At 49.3% G+C, this 14,345-nt stretch overlaps 2 protein-coding genes across 7 annotated transcripts in view; one reads left to right on the top strand and one right to left on the bottom strand.

Annotated features, from left to right (window-relative positions):
* The window catches only part of Cers2 (ceramide synthase 2), a 15,142-nt gene extending 7,149 nt beyond the window's left edge, over positions 1–7,993 (top strand). For 2 of the 4 annotated variants that reach the window (XM_055603671.1, XM_055603669.1), the window contains exons 2-11: positions 4,559–4,732; positions 5,130–5,247; positions 5,397–5,515; positions 5,639–5,696; positions 5,788–5,838; positions 6,000–6,092; positions 6,259–6,387; positions 6,545–6,651; positions 6,748–6,901; positions 7,065–7,993. In XM_055603671.1, coding sequence (XP_055459646.1) covers positions 4,560–4,732; positions 5,130–5,247; positions 5,397–5,515; positions 5,639–5,696; positions 5,788–5,838; positions 6,000–6,092; positions 6,259–6,387; positions 6,545–6,651; positions 6,748–6,901; positions 7,065–7,205 — 1,143 coding nt within the window. In that variant the 5' untranslated portion in view covers position 4,559 and the 3' untranslated portion in view covers positions 7,206–7,993. Of the gene's footprint in view, positions 1–2,985; positions 3,121–3,140; positions 3,296–4,558; positions 4,733–5,129; positions 5,248–5,396; positions 5,516–5,638; positions 5,697–5,787; positions 5,839–5,999; positions 6,093–6,258; positions 6,388–6,544; positions 6,652–6,747; positions 6,902–7,064 lie in introns of those variants that run through there. The other 2 variants (XM_055603667.1, XM_055603670.1) reach the window with 2 other exon arrangements.
* Positions 7,994–8,197: 204 nt separating this feature from the next.
* The window catches only part of Setdb1 (SET domain bifurcated histone lysine methyltransferase 1), a 36,078-nt gene continuing 29,930 nt past the window's right edge, over positions 8,198–14,345 (bottom strand). For all 3 annotated transcript variants that reach the window (XM_055603657.1, XM_055603658.1, XM_055603659.1), the window contains exons 15-22: positions 12,746–12,915; positions 11,442–12,070; positions 10,809–10,837; positions 10,569–10,698; positions 10,166–10,328; positions 9,292–9,503; positions 8,793–8,881; positions 8,198–8,638 (exon numbers count right to left, since the gene is read on the bottom strand). In XM_055603657.1, coding sequence (XP_055459632.1) covers positions 8,521–8,638; positions 8,793–8,881; positions 9,292–9,503; positions 10,166–10,328; positions 10,569–10,698; positions 10,809–10,837; positions 11,442–12,070; positions 12,746–12,915 — 1,540 coding nt within the window. In that variant the 3' untranslated portion in view covers positions 8,198–8,520. The remainder of the gene's footprint in view (positions 8,639–8,792; positions 8,882–9,291; positions 9,504–10,165; positions 10,329–10,568; positions 10,699–10,808; positions 10,838–11,441; positions 12,071–12,745; positions 12,916–14,345) is intronic.

The raw sequence follows: 14,345 nt of genomic DNA, 5'->3' as shown, positions 1-14,345 counted from the left end.
CGGCTCATGGCGCCCGGCCTGCCGGAGGGCGGGCGCTCCCGGCCGGGCCGGGGCCTCGGCGAGGTCGGCCGGGAGGAGGCCTGCGGGCCAACAGGTAGGGGCCAGGCCCCGGCGCGCGCCCGCGACCCGGGCCGCCGACGCCCCTTGGTTGGGGACCCGTCGGCCGCGGACCTCTGGCGCGAGAGCCGCCCGGGAGCCCGCGTGCGTCCCGGGGCCCGAGTGTGGAGGCTGAGCGGGAGCAGTGGAGGCCGCTGCTGCCGCTGCTGCCGTGGCCGCCTCTGTCACTGCTGCTGGGCCCTTGTGCCACCCCCGGAGGGAGGTCAGGGAGTCCATGTGCCGAACGGGAAACAGGAAGGAGCACACTGTCGAGCGTCTGACCTGGCCTCAAAGGGCTAGGATTCCTATACCGTTATGGGGCGTGAGTGGCCGGCGCTGGGAGCAGCTGGTGAAACTAGCTTTACTGGTGGTAACTTGCTAATTACAGGCTCAGAGGCCCTCAAGCTAGTTGGCTGCGTGCAGGAGAGGCATTCATTTTTGGCCCGAGCTGGAGAGTTCCTGTGCCTAAGACGTGCTCTTGGCACCCAGACCAGATCTCACTTATTTGAGTTGCCAGCGTCAGCAGTCAGGGGCTTCTGAGGAGCATGAGGCCTGAAGTGCGCCGGTCCTCCCGGAGAACTGACTTAGGGAAGGCCTCTGGCAGACAGTTACTTGTGTTTTTGTGTTACAGCTGGGGTAGGAGGTCTCAGCCCATCCCAGGTGACTGGCGTGAATGTGTTTGCCGACTGTGATGGGCTCCTTAAGGATAAGGATTTGTTCCTTAGGTCCTGTTTCTGTCCACACACTGCCTATTTTCTAAGGGTGTGTGTGTGTGTGTGTGTGTGTGTGTGTGTGTGTGTGTGTGTTTTACTCCAGGAATTGGTCCCTGTCTCCATTGCTGCCCCTCACTGGGGCCTCTGCCCAGATTTCACTCTGGGAAGAGCCGCCTCCCAGCCCCCACCGGCCGTAGGCAGACTGGCTCTGTACGGCTCCTTTCAGTACCATCTGCATCTGCTAATTCAGCCCGCTGGCCTTACCCTGTCTCAGGGGGGCATGTTCTTTACGGTGTTTGGGTTGGGGCAGGAGACACGCTATAGGCCATGAGAAGCCGAGAAGCCTTGGCAGGCGGCAATTGTCACAGCCTCACCCCATCACCTTTCCGAGGATCTGGGCTGGTGCTGTAGCCTGAAGCAGTTGACACACCTTTTGATTTCAGACGTTGCTCTTCACCTTCTAGAAAGAAGTACTATTACCAGAAAAGAAAGTTTTCAATAAGAAAGCCCTACTCAGGACTCCTTCGTCTTTTTTAATGGTTGCTCTGACTTGAGAGCCTGTGAGACCATCTCTTTTGCCTTTTCTGCAAACTCACTAGGACTGTTATTCCATTGAGTCTAAGTTTTCTTTTTTGAAACAGGGTTTCTCTGTGTAGCCTTGGCTGTCCTGGAATTCACTCTGTAGACCAGGCTGGCCTGGAATGAACTCAGATCTCTCTGCCTCTGCCAGGACTAAAGGCTTGAGGTGGGATTAAAGTGCCTGGTGTGGTTTTGCTTATAGGTTAAACTGACACCACTCCAGTCTTCTGGGTCTGTGACCGCCTTTGGGCACCCATCTCCCAGCCCTTTTCAGTTGCTTAGGAGGGTCTTTGGGATCAGTCAGAGTTGGAGCAAAGGTTGGAGCCAGGCAAAACCCTGCTTAAGGTGCCAGTAATGTAATGCTTGTGGAATCCCTGCTGTGCTGGCTCCTCTCCAGCTTCTGTCTCAGAGTGCTGTCTGCCTCAGAGGCAGGTGTGGTGAGAAAGACAAAAAGAGGAGCACACACACCACATCTCTTCCTGTGTGCAGTCGGTGTGATTTTTGTGAGTGGAAAAGTGCAGGTGTAACCAGCCCTTAGGGGCTGGAAGTGATTTTTCTGGTCCTGGTGTCTTGCTCATGGAATGCCTCATCTTGGCGTGCTGGTGCCAAGTAGAGGGAGCGGGTTGGTTCTGCGGAGATGTGTAAGGCCGACTGGGAACCCCAGTGCTTTCCTCTCCCGTTGAGTTAAAAGTTCTGACCCTGCTGAGCCTGGTGCTATGGCTCTGCCATGCAAGTTCAGAACAGCAAAGGAAGTCACAGCAAGCTTGAAACCCAGTGTGCAAGCCCGGTCGGTCTTCACCTCCCACATCACTCTGGGAATGGAGTGGGAGAGCACTGGGGCTCAAACGGGTGTGCTGTTTAAGATACCCACTTGGGCTACCCCACCCCTTAGCTCCTTACCTTTGTAGGGATAAGAAAGGCTCTAGACATTCCTGTGCTGCTGGAGTCCAGGAGAGAGGCTCCACCCACCCTCTAGGCCCTTAGCTAGCCCTCTGAATCGCCTTCAAAAGGCTCTACCAAGAAAAACATCCTGCTAATGGATGGGATGGTGTGCAGATGGCCCAAGGCTGGGATTGTCTGCATGCCTGAATTGTGGTCTCAGTGAAGGAACAGTTGGGCACTAAGAAACACAGTGGCCAGGCCAGATGGTCAGGTATGGGTTCCACACCTCCTGTCCAGTTAACCCAGTGGACAGAAGCAGTGGTGTCCAGTTTGCCCTTCAGTCCGGTCTTCTGTCCTCTTCCCTCTCCTATTCAGTTTTTCTAGGAAGAATATGTGCTTGTGTGGGCAGTTACATTTACTTTTGTTCTGTTGAGAGGCTTTCACTTTTTCAAGGTGAGGAAGAAGGGATACTGTCCTCCATGTTGAGGTCTGGAATGTGTGATTGGGGCTGAGGGATGCCGTGTGTGGAGATGAAAATCCTTTATTGTCTATGCTGACTTCTGATTTCACCCACAAGAGCAGTGACCAGGAGTGAGGACAGGAGGGTAAAGTCCGCCCAAACACTGACTGACCCGTGACAGGCTGAGAGGGATTTCGCAAGTGCTTCTGTGGAGGGTGGAGGCGGAGCTGTTGAAAGAGCCAAGCAGAGGACCAGCCCAGCTCAGTCATGGGCTGAGGGTTCCGCCTTCTTCGCCAGTTCCACAGTGCCTGCTGCCTCTGCTCACACTGGCCCACAAGCTCCTGCTGTCTTTCTCTCCGTCTCCCTCCTGACACAGCTGCCAGTCTCTAGGTCAGTCTGAGCGCGGCCACCTCTCCTCCCCATGCATAGGACCATCTTGGCTTTCCTACTCGTCAAGTCTTAAGAGTTGCCAGGTGCTGTGTTGATCCATGACCCTTCAGGGACATCTGGTTGCTTCTCAACCCTGAGCGGCTGCCAAAGATCACTGCCTGCCTCATCTGGGATGGTCAGTGCCCCATTGCTTTCTGTGGAGGGAAGAAGGGATACTGAAGACTACAACTTTCCTGGCCTGAGGATGTTGGCTGGTCCGCTTGCAGGCAGTTTTCTTTCTGTGTTGTGGGCAAGCCTCTGTGAGAACTAGATTATGTCAGCAGTGGGGATGAGTCTAATTTCAGCAACTGAGCTGCTGAAGCAGTAGGCTCGTGAGTTTCAGCACAACCTGGGCTGCCTAAGCACGATCTCAAACAAGTTTTTACCAATGTCTTGGTTTGCTCTCTGGGTTCTCCGTCTCCAGGCCTGACTCTCTGTACCCTCACTTCCTCCCCCACAACTCTGGTTTTTAAAGACAGGGTTTCCCTGTGTAGTCCTGGCTGTCCTGGAACTCACTCTGTAGAACAGGCTGGCCTCGGGTTCAGAGATCCACCTGCCTCTGCCTTCCAAGTGCTGGGATTAAAGGCCTGTACCACCACACCCGCCTTCTTCACTTCCTTCTGAACAGAAGTTTACAGATTTTCTGCCTCCCATGTAGAGACTGAATGCGTTGGCATGGAGTGTCAGTCTTGAGTGTGGGTATTTAATGTTCGCTGTTCTTTAGGGATGTTTCTTCCGTTTCATTTGTTTAAAACTGAGCAGCCGTCTTTCCCCCTTCCTCCTCCTCTTTCTTTAAACCAGGCCTTATGCAGTCCAGGTTGGTCTCAAACTCATGATCCTATGGCTCAGCAGCTCAAGTGCTAAGACTAGACTCACCCCTCTCCCCGCCCCCCAGCTGATATAACCTATCTTACAAACTATAAGGGTCTTACTGTGCAGCCCAGGCTATCCTGAAACTCGCTCTGTGGATCCACCTGCTCCTGCCTCCTGAATGCAGAGGTTGACAGTGTGCGCCTCTGTGTTCACTCACCTGGTTGACGTTCCTGATTGTTGATTGATCACAGCTTCTCACACTCGGTCTCGCTTGCTCTCCAGGTTCAGATCCAAAGATAAGATTGATAAGAAATGAGTGTTGTTGTTTTTTGGTTCAATTGCGGGGAATTGTGCCCGGGTGGTGTCAGCGCCACCTCAGGTTGCATCAAACTGTAAATGCTGGGAAAGCACTGATTTCCCATCACAGATGAGGGACACATTTCATTCAAGCCAGCCAGTTCATTCCAAGGCCATGTAGCCAGAACCAGAGACCAAGGCTTGAGTCACTGTCCCATCCCAAAAGTGTTCATTCCTTCTCTTGCCTGAAGCTCTCACTTGGCCTTCTAACTTTTCCCTTCCTCACTAGGATGCTCCAGACCTTGTATGACTACTTCTGGTGGGAACGACTCTGGCTGCCGGTGAACCTAACCTGGGCTGATCTAGAAGACAGAGATGGACGTGTCTATGCCAAAGCCTCAGACCTCTATGTCACACTACCCCTGGCCTTGCTCTTTCTCATCATTCGATACTTCTTTGAGCTGTGAGCATGCTCTCAAACCTTTCCCGATTGCCAGCCAACCTATCAGACTTCATGTTGCTTTGCTGATATTTAGTTCTGGACATTGGTGTTCCGGCTACCCAGGTCCCCACTCACTGCACCCCTTTCCCCAGGGCACCATTGTCTTCCTAAGTGCTCGGCACCCACAGCCGTTTCCTTCAATGGTTGGTTGTTCTCACCCTGCACCCACCTCCTCGCCTGGTGAACATAGGCAGCTTTGTCAACTGTGGGCAGCCTAGGAGGCCAGAGCAAAGGGGGTTGCCGGGGAACTGAGGCCCAGAATTAAGATGCCTGTTCTTGCAGTAGTCTCTCCTCCCCATTTGGGTGTTCGGGGTGTCCCAAGGGAGCTGGACACTTCTCTCTTGCGTCTCTTCCTCAGTTATGTTGCTACACCCCTGGCTGCTCTCATGAATGTTAAGGAGAAAACCCGACTGCGGGCCCCGCCCAATGCCACCTTAGAGCATTTCTACCTGACCAGTGGCAAGCAGCCCAAGCAGGTATGAGCTGCAGATAACTGTGGGAGTTGCTGAATTTGGGTGGGTCAGAGTTTGAATGCCAGCTCTGGAAGGTGAGGCAGTGTTGGGGCGCAGGGGCGTGGGTGCACTGTTGAGTTGAAGGCTGAATTTAACAGCCTTGCTATGTCTAGGTGGAGGTAGACCTTTTGTCTCGGCAGAGTGGGCTCTCTGGACGCCAGGTGGAACGCTGGTTCCGCCGCCGCCGCAACCAGGACAGGCCCAGTGTCCTCAAGAAGTTCCGAGAAGCCAGGTGGGGGAAGTCGGGGCAAGCGGAGCTGGGCGGCGCAGTTCTGTTCTGTGTTGCTGGGAGGAGGGCACCTTGACAGGGCATCTGGGGGATCCCCCACCTAGCCGGCCCTGCTTTCTCTTGCAGCTGGAGATTCACGTATTACCTGATTGCCTTTGTTGCTGGCATGTCTGTCACTGTGGATGTGAGTACTGGGAAATGGGAGCAATCCTTTGTCAAGGTGGCTAAGGCCTTACGATGTGACAATGTGAGCCCTTCCTTTAATCTCTTTGCAGAAACCCTGGTTCTATGACTTGAGAAAGGTTTGGGAGGGATATCCCATACAGGTATGAGAACGGCCTTTATGTAGGAGTGCTCTATGGCAGACAACACCCCCTTTTTAAGAGTTTCATGAGTACATGGCAGAGGGGCCAGTCATGGAACAAAGACTATCTTGAGGGGCTGGAAGTGAGTTGGAGGTGAGCCTCACCCCTCTCTCCTCTCCCAGAGCATCCTCCCTTCTCAGTATTGGTACTACATGATCGAACTTTCCTTCTACTGGTCCCTGCTCTTCAGCATTGCTTCTGACGTCAAGCGAAAGGTGGGTAGAGGCTGCGCTGTTAAGTCCAAGGAACTAGATAAGGCCTTGGGATGAAGACCCTTTCCTTTGACTTCTGGGGGAGCTGGACAGAGTTGCTGGGATCTGGGGAGGAGGAAGGAACAATGGGACAGGGAAGAGTCCCTTGGAGCCTGCGTCTTTTCTGCAGGATTTTAAGGAACAGATCATCCACCATGTGGCCACCATCATTCTCCTCAGCTTCTCCTGGTTTGCCAATTACGTCCGAGCAGGGACCCTCATCATGGCTCTGCATGACTCTTCTGACTCCCTGCTGGAGGTTAGGCTTCTTCACAGTGGAGGCCCCCATGCAGGGTTCCTGTCCCTCTGGTCTTCTAGGGGGTTGAGATGGTCTGGTCAGTGCTGCCAACCGCATGCACAGATTAGTGTCTGGGAGTCTCCAGAGCCCATGACCATAAACATGACCGTTTATGCAGTCCGCCAAGATGTTTAACTACGCGGGATGGAAAAACACTTGCAACAACATCTTCATTGTCTTCGCCATCGTGTTCATCATTACTCGGCTGGTTATCATGCCCTTCTGGTGAGTAGGTGGTCAGGCTCTTCCTCTTTCCTTTCTTCCTCCTTTACCTCAATTTTCACCTGTGTCCGTGTTCACAACTTTGCCCTGAATCCTTAGGATCCTGCACTGCACGCTGGTATACCCACTGGAGCTCTACCCTGCCTTCTTTGGCTATTACTTCTTTAACGTCATGATGGCAGTGTTGCAGATGCTGCATATCTTCTGGGCTTACTTCATTTTGCGCATGGCCTACAAGTTCATAACTGGAAAGGTGAGGAAGGCCCTGTCCCTTTTGTAGGCCTTACTATTCTCAACCTCAGCACTCCCAAACTCCTTGTCATACCAGCAACTCTTCAAGTAGGAGGTTCTGGGAGTTAAAAGGAAAGTTAGAGGCAGCCCTTGGGAATACATAACCCTTTTTATCTTTTCCACAGCTGGTAGAAGATGAACGCAGTGACCGAGAAGAAACGGAGACCTCAGAGGGGGAGGAGACTGCAACTGGGGCAGGAGCAAAGAGCCGGCTCCTAGCCAATGGCCATCCCATCCTCAATAACAACCATCCTAAGAATGACTGAGCCACTGTCCTAGCTGCCTCGCACATTAATACATGAAGCCAAGAAACTAGCCAACCCTCCCTTTAGGGATATTTGAGCTCTGGGGAGAAAGGATATAAGGAGGCGTCTGCACCGACCCTCCTCATTTCTTTTGTCACTCAGTTGCCTTTAAGCCAGACTAACCAGCTTATCTCCATTGGAGAAGAGGCTTGGTTGGTTATATCCTGTTTGAGGGGGGATGGTCTTATTTCCCTCTCCATCTTCCAAGCTACTTTTTCTCTTGCTAAACCTTCCTGAGCTCTGAGGGTTGAAGTCATAACTCACATTCCTTATTAATAATTTGGAGCTAGCTGTTTGCCTCTGACTCCCTGACTTCAAGCCAGGGTCGTGCCTTATTGTCCCTTCTCTGGGCCTCATTCTGCCAAAGCTGGACCAAGGTTCCACCTTTCTAAGCTCCCTAGCTCAGGCCAAAAATGAAAGCTGAGCTACTTTTAACTTTTGCTCTTCCTTAAACACCAGTTAATTAAGTGAAGGAGGGTACACCTGCCCCTCACCTGACCCCAGGGACCACGGATCCAGGATCTCACTGCCTCCCTTCTCTGGCCTCTTTTCCCTCCCTTCAGCTAAAACAAGCTGGTGTGGAGTAGAAAGGAAACTAGTTTTGTTATTTATTGAACATTTGGGGGTTTCAGTTTTAAAGCCAGAACTACAGCTAGGACCTAGCATTTTGGCGAGGGACCGTTTCAGACCAAAATGTACTGTTAATTTTTTTTTTAATTAAAGTATATTAAAGGTTAAATAAAACATGACAGTGTGTCAGACTATTCAGACCTGAGAAAGGGGATAGTTTTCTTAGGCCTTCCTCATGGGTTATATAACTTTTTTTGTTGTTGTTGAAAATTACACAGGGAAAATAAAATAGAGGTGTAAGACTACTGATAGCTGCCCAGTGGGAAAATGGACTCTCCCTGAACACTAGGATAGGGACTGAGGAGAGAAAACAAATCACAATCTCTATTTTATCATCTTGTTAAAAGACTTTGAAGAAACCATACAAACCAGGGATAGCAGATACACGATACTGCCATATGAGTCATGAATACAGGAACAAAACAAAGGATGAGAAGGACCTCAGGCTAAGGCTAGAGTGGTCATGTCCCCCCACTCCAGTGCCTACTAGCACCACGCTGGCAAAGTCCTGATCCAGAATCCCCATTTCTACCTAGTAGGAGCTGGGGAGAAGCTAGACCAGAGACTTGGGGTCAGAGTTCAACAGTCAGACCCAGTTCCTGGGGAAAGGAGCTGGGGGTTCTCAAAGTTACAAGAGGACTTTCCTCTACAGAAGACGCCCTCTGCATTTATTGGCCTTACAGCAGCACAGCAGCTCTTTGCCTTCTACACTGCCTACGTCGTAGTTGTAGTCCCAAGTGAGTTCTGTTCCAGCCCGGATTCTCCTGAAGAGGGAAGAAGAAGAGGATGTGGTAAAGGCAGCAGTAACACAGGCACTTGAGGTTAGAGCTTAGAAGGGAAAGGTAAAGCTTGACTGTAAAGGAAGGGGCTCCCCTAGAACTGCATGAAGCTTGCCCCCTTCCTCATTATCCCCCTTACTTGCTGGCAAAGAAGGCCACCCAAGGGAAGCGAAGATCATGAGTATCCACGAAGACATTCTGGACAAACAGGTTGGGGCTGCAACTGTGCTGTAAGTTTAAAGATGACAGTCATTTGACCAGGGAAACATCAAGCTATGTGAGAATTCAAAGAAAAATGGTGTCTAGTCTCTACCTGATTAAACATTATAGCAGTGATATTTTGAAAGAAAGCTACTTCACTCTTTGAAATCTACTTATAAACAAAGGTGGGCTTATACAGTATCTTAGGAATTTGAGGGCAATGGACGTGGTTCAGAGCTGGGGGCTGGAGAGATGGCTCAAAGGTTAAGAACACTGGTTCTTCCAGAGGTCCTAAGTTCAACTCCCAGCAACCACATGGTCGTTCATAATCACCTGTAATAGGATCTGAGGCTCTCCTCTGTCATGGAGATATACAGGAAGATAGAACACTCATACACAAGTAAATAAATCTTAATAAAGGAGTTTTAGAGTCTTACATTGAGGTAGCGGCCTAGGTTGCCTTCAAGCTTGGCATCAATGATGTAGCAAGACTCTTCACCATCAAAGAACTGGCGGGTGTTCTTACGAACTGGGGCATTCTCCCCCTTGTCCACGGAAGCCATGTTGGTTGATTTAATGGCAATTCCATGGGTTGATTTAAGAGCAAAGCCTCGGGTTGATTTTACTGCCACCTGGCGCTTCGTTGGTCCTGGAAAGCAGAAAAAAATATGCGGTCAGGGATTATCCCAATTTAAACTAGCCATTCTGCCTCCTTCACTTTAACCCAGGCAGCTTTCAAACTGATCTCCCAGTCCCCTTTTCTCCCAAGGGTGGGATCACAGATGTTAGCACCATGCCCCACTTCTCAAATTTTTATTCCACTCATTGCAGTTCAGGGAGAGCAAAAACTAGCAAACTTCAGGCTAAGACCCTAATCACCAGCCAGGAATGGTGGGTGCAAGCCTTTAATCCCAGCACTTGGGAGGCAGAGTTCAAGGCCAGCCTGGTCTACAGATCGACTTCCAGGCTGCACAGAGAAGCCCTGTCTTGGTGGGGGAGTGGGGTAGGTGAGCGCAGAGAGGCTGGGAGGACCAAACCCATGAACCTCCTGTCTCAGCTTCCCAGGTTGTGAATTACAGGTTTAGGCCACCATGATAAGCTTTTTAGTCACACTCTATTAAAAGCATGATTAGATCTGTTGAACTAAAGAGCTGAAGAGAAGGAGGGGTATAGGGAAGAAAGGGCACATATCAGTTTAGCTGAGTAGGGAAGTCTGTCCAACTCTTAGGATATGAATTATTTCCTTCTATGAAAAATGTTTTTCCTACTTTCCTGTTTCTTCCTACTATTCTCCAAACATTTTCAGACTACCAGACAAGTTCTTGTCCTCAAAGTCATCGCCATCAGAGCCAGAAGAGATGGTCTGAATGTCATCACTGTCAACGGCTGTGGCTGAAGTCTGGCCAGCAGTGGGCTTTCGGCTGGTTCCACTTTCCCCCTCACTTTCTGTACTGCTCGACAGTGTCAGGATATCCTGGGAAGACAAGGGTGTGAAGAAGGAAGAAGAGCTAATAGAAAGGCAGCTTCAAGTTCTTACTTTTACCCGTGTTTTAGCAAAAGGTGGCAGATATTTAGATGCTGGAGAATACCACACAAAGTCAAGGCCAGAGAAAGAAGGGACGTAACAGTCATGAGAAGGTGAAGTAGGGCTGTTACAGGGCCTCTCCTTGGACTGAAGAAAACAAGGCAGGGTGAGTTTAAGGAGGCTACTCACATCCGTGTTTAACTGAGTAGAAGCCACAAGTCGCCGGTTTTGGGGCAAAGGAATTTTACTAGCTGGTCGGCAAAGCCCTTCAGACGTCATGGGAAGATTGTGTCCATGATTCTGAATGCCTTCAGTAAGTCTACGGGAAGAGCAAAGAAGGAGAGTTAGCTTACTGGCTGTTTCTTAGGCTTCTTTTGTTAGCTTGAAAGGAGAGGGCAGACTTAGAACGGCCAAAAAGCAAGCACTTACACTGACATCTTGTTTCGGTCATCAGTGTCCTGGGAAGAACAAGTGAAAGGTTAAATGCTTTCATGGTCCAAGGTAAGACAACATTAATGCAAGCCAGTAAGAGGTGCAGGCAGCAAAGTAGGTGATTTGGGGAAATCACTCTGTGAACTGAGAGCATATTCTCCACAGTAGACTCCCCGGCAAGGGCCCTAACCTTTCCCAATAACAGGCCACAGACAACAGCACTGTGAGCATATTGTTCCATGGACCCAACAGTTTTAGGACCTGTAATGGGGAAATGTTTCAACACCAAAGATATACTTGTAATAGCAAATTTCAGGCCAACCTGGATTGTACTGTGACCTTGTCTAAATAAAAACAGCAACGAAAAGCAAAACAAAAGCAACAAACCCTCACTTAGAATCAGTTCTTTCTTTGGTTTGAGATGAAGTCTTGAATGAGGTGACCCCTACCCCAACCTTCATCTGCAGCAATGTTGGAGAGCATTGCCATGGTAATGTCTACACTGCCTTGGGAGGGGCCAGCTGGGATGGCTGTCAGCAGACGTATCTTTATACCTCCAGGGCCACAAATGAAAGCAAATAATTTTTTGAGGGGAGTGTGGCTGCTCTTAAATGCTTTCACCATTTTTACCTCTTTCTTAGGCTGCTTACTGTCTCCTTCATCCTTGAAGCTCAGTCCTGAGGTGGAGGCCCTTTCAGCCTCTCCCCGGCCTCCCCCAGCACGCCCATCTCCACCTTCACTAGTCTTGAAGGAGGACCGGCTGTCAGAGTCAGCAAATCCACCCTCACTGACACTATTGCAGCTCAGCCATGAGGCCACCTTATTCTTGGGTGTTTCTTCAGAAGAAGGTGGATTGCAGCCCCCTGCAGATACTGAGGGAGGGATAGGAACATGTGGAGGCCCAAGGTCTGGAGGGCGGGAGTCCTTGGAGGCCATCTCAGACAGTCCGTTCTCCTTCTGACCCCGTGTCTGTCTCCGGGTAGCATAGCTCCGCCACACTGAACTGGTGCTGAAGTCCTCATCCTTACAGAAGTTGTCATCAGAGCTGTCATCATTGGATTCCTCAGGGTCCTCTGAACCGCTGTTGCCATCTTCCTGGTTCTTCGTATCTACTTCATTGCTATCAGAGGAAGTGGGAACATCACTCTCATATCCTTCCTTGAAGTTCTCCACACTTTCAATGTGGTCCAGATTTGCAAAGTACTCATCACCCATCTCCAGGCCTTCTTTGTCTGCAAAGTCATCTGTCAGGATTTTGCCTGAGAATAAAGAGAACTGAACCATTAGTACCATACCCACTAGCAGGGTAAAGCCTGCATTATGGGCTCACTTTAGACACTACCTTTGCTTTCTCCATGTGAACATTGTCACTGTAGCCTGTCATTTGCCCTGCCCTTCCCTTTTTTTTTTTTTTTCTTTTAAGGTCCTTGATACTTCCTAGCTATGCTAAAATATCTCTGGGAAAAAGGTACAATGGAATGGAAACAAGGTTTCTCACTGAAACATCAATAGCCAGATTTGACCCTCTTCCACTGTTTAGAAAGCACCTTGTCCCTCTCTAGTCTGCCACACAGAAGCACCACTTATGTCCTTCGTAAAAGAAACCCCATATCCTCTCATTCTCAGTTCAACTGTCGGACACTTCATTCATTCATCCGTTCTTTCAGGGACTGAATCCAGAGTCTCCTGCAAAGTAAGTACACATTGTTCTCTTGAGCTGTATTTCCACTCCTCAAACAGTTTTTTGAGGCAGAGACTGGGTATGTAGACCAGGTTACCCCCAACTCTCAAATTTTCTGCCTTCACCTTCTGAGTGCTTAGATTATAGACATGTACTACTACCATGCCCGCTAGTACTTTGCTATGTTTAACTTGTTCCTGACCTAAAATGTCCCAAACCCCAGGGGAAATAACCCTCCGCTTTTATCACTGACCTGCATATATACAGACAAAAGAGCCTTTGGCAATGTCATCCAAGCAGCGGATACCCCAGCCCTTGTCCTGTGTCTTAAATAGCTGTAGTCGAACCTGTAGTCCATGCTGCACCAACCGATTTGTGCACATGTTTGGGTCACATTTGCAGCGCTTGTTACACTCGTAAACCCTGGGAGGTTAGAATACAATCAATAACACAATCACTAGGGTACTGACATCTGTAAAAACATGCCACGAGTAAAGATCATGAAGTCAGCTGGGCGTGGTGGCGCAAGCCTGCAATCCCAGCACTCAGGCAGGCAGAGGCAGGTGGTTCTCTGTGAGTTCAAGGCCAGCCTAGTTTACAAAGCAAGTCCAGGACAGCCAAGGCTAAACAGAGAAACCCTGTCTCGGAAACCAAAGCAAACAAGAAAGATCATGAAGAAGGTAATGGCCTGAGTGGCTAGATTTTTGGAATGATCCATCTGTGTTCTTGGACCTTTCGAAAATAAAGACCAGGGATGGGATTCAGAGGGGAAAGTAATTCACAAAGATGACCACAGTAATACTGTGCATAATGAGTACCAGAATATGCCCGCCTCTTGGAGAAAGGATTAGCAAACACTGAGGTGAATCAGACTACAGATATAACTTTTTATTTCAACTGATACAAGCAGGGGAGCTAGCTCAGCAGTAAAGGCACTTGCTGCCAAGTCTGATGACCCGAGTTCAACCCCTTGAGCCCACGTGGTGGAAGGAAAGAACTAACATCTACAAGTTGTCCTTTGACCTCTGCATACCTGCCCCATGCCAAAATACAAAAACCAACAAACAAGAGCCTGCCACTTAGAAACAAACACAGAAGATAAGTAGAAGCCAGGTAACATATACCAAAAGGGAATAGGAAAACTTTAATAATGTTGGTACAATTCTTTTGTTAGGATAAAGTTGATAGTCAGGAAATACTGTTTTTCTTTACTTTCTTTTTTTGGAGACAAGGTCTCTCTACATAGCCCTAGATGTCCCGTAACTCAGTACATAGACCAGGCCTTTCTAGAACCCATAAATTCACTTGCCTTCCAAGTGCTGGGATTAAAGATATGTACCACTATGCTGAACTGTTAGTATACATTTATTAGAAAAGAAGCTGTGTCAAACCTTGGGAATATAACAATAAAATTGGTCATAGTAATTTTGACCTCATATTCCCAATTCAACAACTAAAGAAAAAAAAAATCATTTGTGGCAGATGCAGGGGGAGCTCTGAGTTTGAGGCCAACCTGGTCTACAGAGTGAGTTCCAGGATAGCCAGAGCTAAACCTTATCTCAAAAGAAAACCACCACAACAAAACCCTGGGCTGGAGAGCTGGCTCAGAAGTTAAGAGTACTGTCTGCCCTTTCAGAGGTCCTAGTTCAATCCCTACATGCTGGCTCAGAACCATCTATGAGATCTGGTGCCCTCTTCTGGCCTGCAGGCATACATGCAGGCAGAATACTGTATACATAATAAATAAATCTTAGAAACAAGAAACAAACAAACAAAAACCCTGAGTGGGATTACTGTGATATAGAGAAAAAAGTGCTAACAAGATTATAGTTCAAGAAGTTTTCAGAAACTGA

This window comes from Psammomys obesus, unplaced genomic scaffold (assembly GCF_907164565.1).
Source record: "Psammomys obesus unplaced genomic scaffold, mPsaObe1.curated_primary_1811, whole genome shotgun sequence".
Classification (NCBI taxonomy): domain Eukaryota; kingdom Metazoa; phylum Chordata; class Mammalia; order Rodentia; family Muridae; genus Psammomys; species Psammomys obesus.
This window is presented reverse-complemented; position numbering and strand designations above follow the sequence as displayed.